The 2,795-nt window shown below is 38.1% G+C and overlaps 1 protein-coding gene across 1 annotated transcript; it reads right to left on the bottom strand.

Moving 5' to 3' along the window:
- Nucleotides 1–1,711: 1,711 nt before the first annotated feature.
- On the bottom strand, nucleotides 1,712–2,664 carry LOC107576442 (NADH dehydrogenase [ubiquinone] 1 alpha subcomplex subunit 12; the record flags this gene model as incomplete). Its single annotated transcript, XM_016262616.1, has 3 exons — nucleotides 1,712–1,997; nucleotides 2,388–2,475; nucleotides 2,565–2,664. Coding segments are annotated over 3 exons (369 nt in total), but the record flags the coding sequence as incomplete, so codon positions are not given.
- Between the last annotated feature and the right edge of the window lie 131 nt (nucleotides 2,665–2,795).

Raw genomic sequence — 2,795 nt, 5'->3', positions numbered from 1 at the left:
TGTGTGTGTGTGTGTGTTCAGATGGCAAATTTAGGAAAATTAGACAAGTCTTGTACCGCTCAGATTAAGGAAACTATTTTTTAAAAAACAAAAACAAAATGATTTTGCCCACATTTGTCCCCAAGGATGCTTGAGGGTTAAATCGACAAATACAGAGGGCCTATACAATGTGGAGATTTGCTCTCCTCCGTTGGAGGCCCTATGTTTCTTAATAGGAAGCAGCTGTTATAGTTTGCCCACTGGTTTCAGTTTTCAGCGTGAACTGTGAGTGGGCTTTGCTTTTTAGTTGAACAACATTCCCTCAAAAATTTGAGCAAAATCCGAAAAACATAAGACCAGCGCCCTCTGCTGGTCAACCTCTGACTCACGTTACCAGACTAAATTTACTCACCCTTCGTTTGGAAAATAATACGGCGAAACAGAATCTTCTTATTGGACTATAGCCCCCTAGAAAGAGACTTAACGTGAGATTTTATTACCGACTATACCTTATTATTATGAAAAACAAAACCTTTATATGTTTTCATGTCCATTGCCTTACCCGAATTCGACTATTATATGAATTACATCCATTGATGGAGACTTTGGCAGACTGTTCGTCCGGAGAGAAGTTATGCTCATCAGATACTACTTACCGACCTGAGAAATACTAAAATTTATTTAAAAAATGATCCCTTATCATTGAGCCACACAGGAAATTATGCAACTTTTCTGTGTGATGCCATACTGAATCGCCTCGTGCTGCGGTTTACTAGCTCGAATGGTTAAACTTAACCTTAAAGGGATACTCCACCCCAAAATGAAAATTTTGTCATTAACCACTTACCCCCAATGTCGTTCCAAACCCCTAAAAGCTTCGTTCGTCTTCGGAACCCAATTTAAGATATTTTGGATGAAAACCGGGAGGCTTGTGACTGTCCCATTGCCTGCCAAGTAAATTACACTGTCAAGGTCCAGAAAAGTATGAAAGACATCGTCAAAATAGTCCATCTGCCATCAGTGGTTCAACCGTAATGTTATGAAGCGACGAGAATACTTTTTGTACGCGAAGAAAACAAAAATAACGACTTTATTCAACAATTTGTCTCCTCTGTGTCTCCGCATCACCGTAGCGCCATTTTGGAGAATAATGACTGAACGCAAGCAGCGTACGCTATTCTGTGTCAGCCACGCTGCACGGATGCGCTGTTTTCATTCAAATCAAAGTGTGGATACACGTAGAAAACGTATCTTCGTGTCGCGGCTGACACAGAATAGCGTACGCTGCTTGCGTTCAGCTCATATTCTCCAAAATGGCGCTACAGTGATGCGGAGACACAGAGGAGACGAATTGTTGAATAAAGTCGTTATTTTTGTTTTCTTCATTGTTGTTTTTCATGGTTTCCAAAAAATATTTAGCCGTTTTTAACTGATAATAAATGTTTCCTGAGCAGCAAATCAGCACATTAGAATACTTTCTGAAGGATCATGGGACACAGAAGACTGGAGCAATGATGCCGAAACTTCAGCTTTGCCATAACAGGAATAAACTAGATTTTCAAATACAATAAAATAGAAAACAGCCATTTACTGTATTTTTCATCAAATAAAGCCTTGGTGAGTATAAGAGCTCCTCTGAAAGGGGGTCAAACCTCCGACTCCACTGTAAAAGTAATGCTCAATATTCCAAATGCTTTATGAACATGAATTTTGAAGTCACTCGGAAACAAACACATTTGTTTTAATTTATTGATGATTATACAGCTACAATTTACAGAATGTTCCAAACAGCAGAACTGGTTAAAGGTGGTAAGGGAACACAAACAGGATGAGGGGATTATTTCTCCCCGGCTTTTGGTGGCACCCACTCGTGGATCTTCTTGCGAGTGGTTGAATAGGGCACGTAGCAGTTCAGTGTGCCACTGTTGTTGAACTGATGAACTTTGGCCAGGAACTTCTTGGGTTCTGGAGGGTGAGTGGTGGGAGGGTCATCCGTCATGCAGTGTAGCCAACGGTGCCTGAGAAACACATCAAAGAGAGAAAAATAGAAGATATATTACTGTACATTGGCAAATAAAGCCTGTGTTTGTCTGCTAACTAACGTTGAGCCAAAGCAGTGAGAATTTCTGTATAAAATATTATGCAATTCTATTCTAAAACTTATTTTTTTGTATTCTGTGCTTCTTTTTTACAATACATAATTTACCCAATGTTTTGCTTAATCATTATTGCTGCCAATGATCAGTTTTCAACACCACAGTGCTCTTGAATTAATTGTTTTTTTCTTGCAACAATAATTGTTTAAGGCTAGAGTATGTTCAACAATCCCAATAATTACATAATATGAAGTGCAAAAGGTAGAAAACTACATCCATGAAAACATCCTGCCAAACACATCTATATATTACCATTCGGCAGGGACCATACTGCCATCAACATCCCACAAAGTGTTCTTGCCGTTCATCTCTGTCGTGTAAATCACCCATCGGTGACGGCCTGAAAGTCACAAATTGAAAAATACACATTCATAAGGCATAAAACACAGCGCATTTGTGTACAGACAGCAAAAGTATGTATATTCATACCGAAAAAGTATCTGTTGTCCTGATAGTATTTGTTGCCATATTTGTCAATACCCACCAAGGCTCCAGTCTTGATATCATTCACCCTGACAAAGACACATTTTTTTTTTTATCAATTATTAACATATTATATTATATATATTAGACTTAACAAGTAAACAATATGCATAAAAATTAATAATATATAAATATCAATAATAAATCCCCTAAAATATTTAGTGCAGGTCCAAAAAA

This window comes from Sinocyclocheilus grahami, unplaced genomic scaffold (genome assembly GCF_001515645.1).
Source record: "Sinocyclocheilus grahami isolate Dianchi unplaced genomic scaffold, SAMN03320097.WGS_v1.1 scaffold3688.1, whole genome shotgun sequence".
Taxonomy (NCBI): Eukaryota; Metazoa; Chordata; class Actinopteri; order Cypriniformes; family Cyprinidae; genus Sinocyclocheilus; species Sinocyclocheilus grahami.
This window is presented reverse-complemented; position numbering and strand designations above follow the sequence as displayed.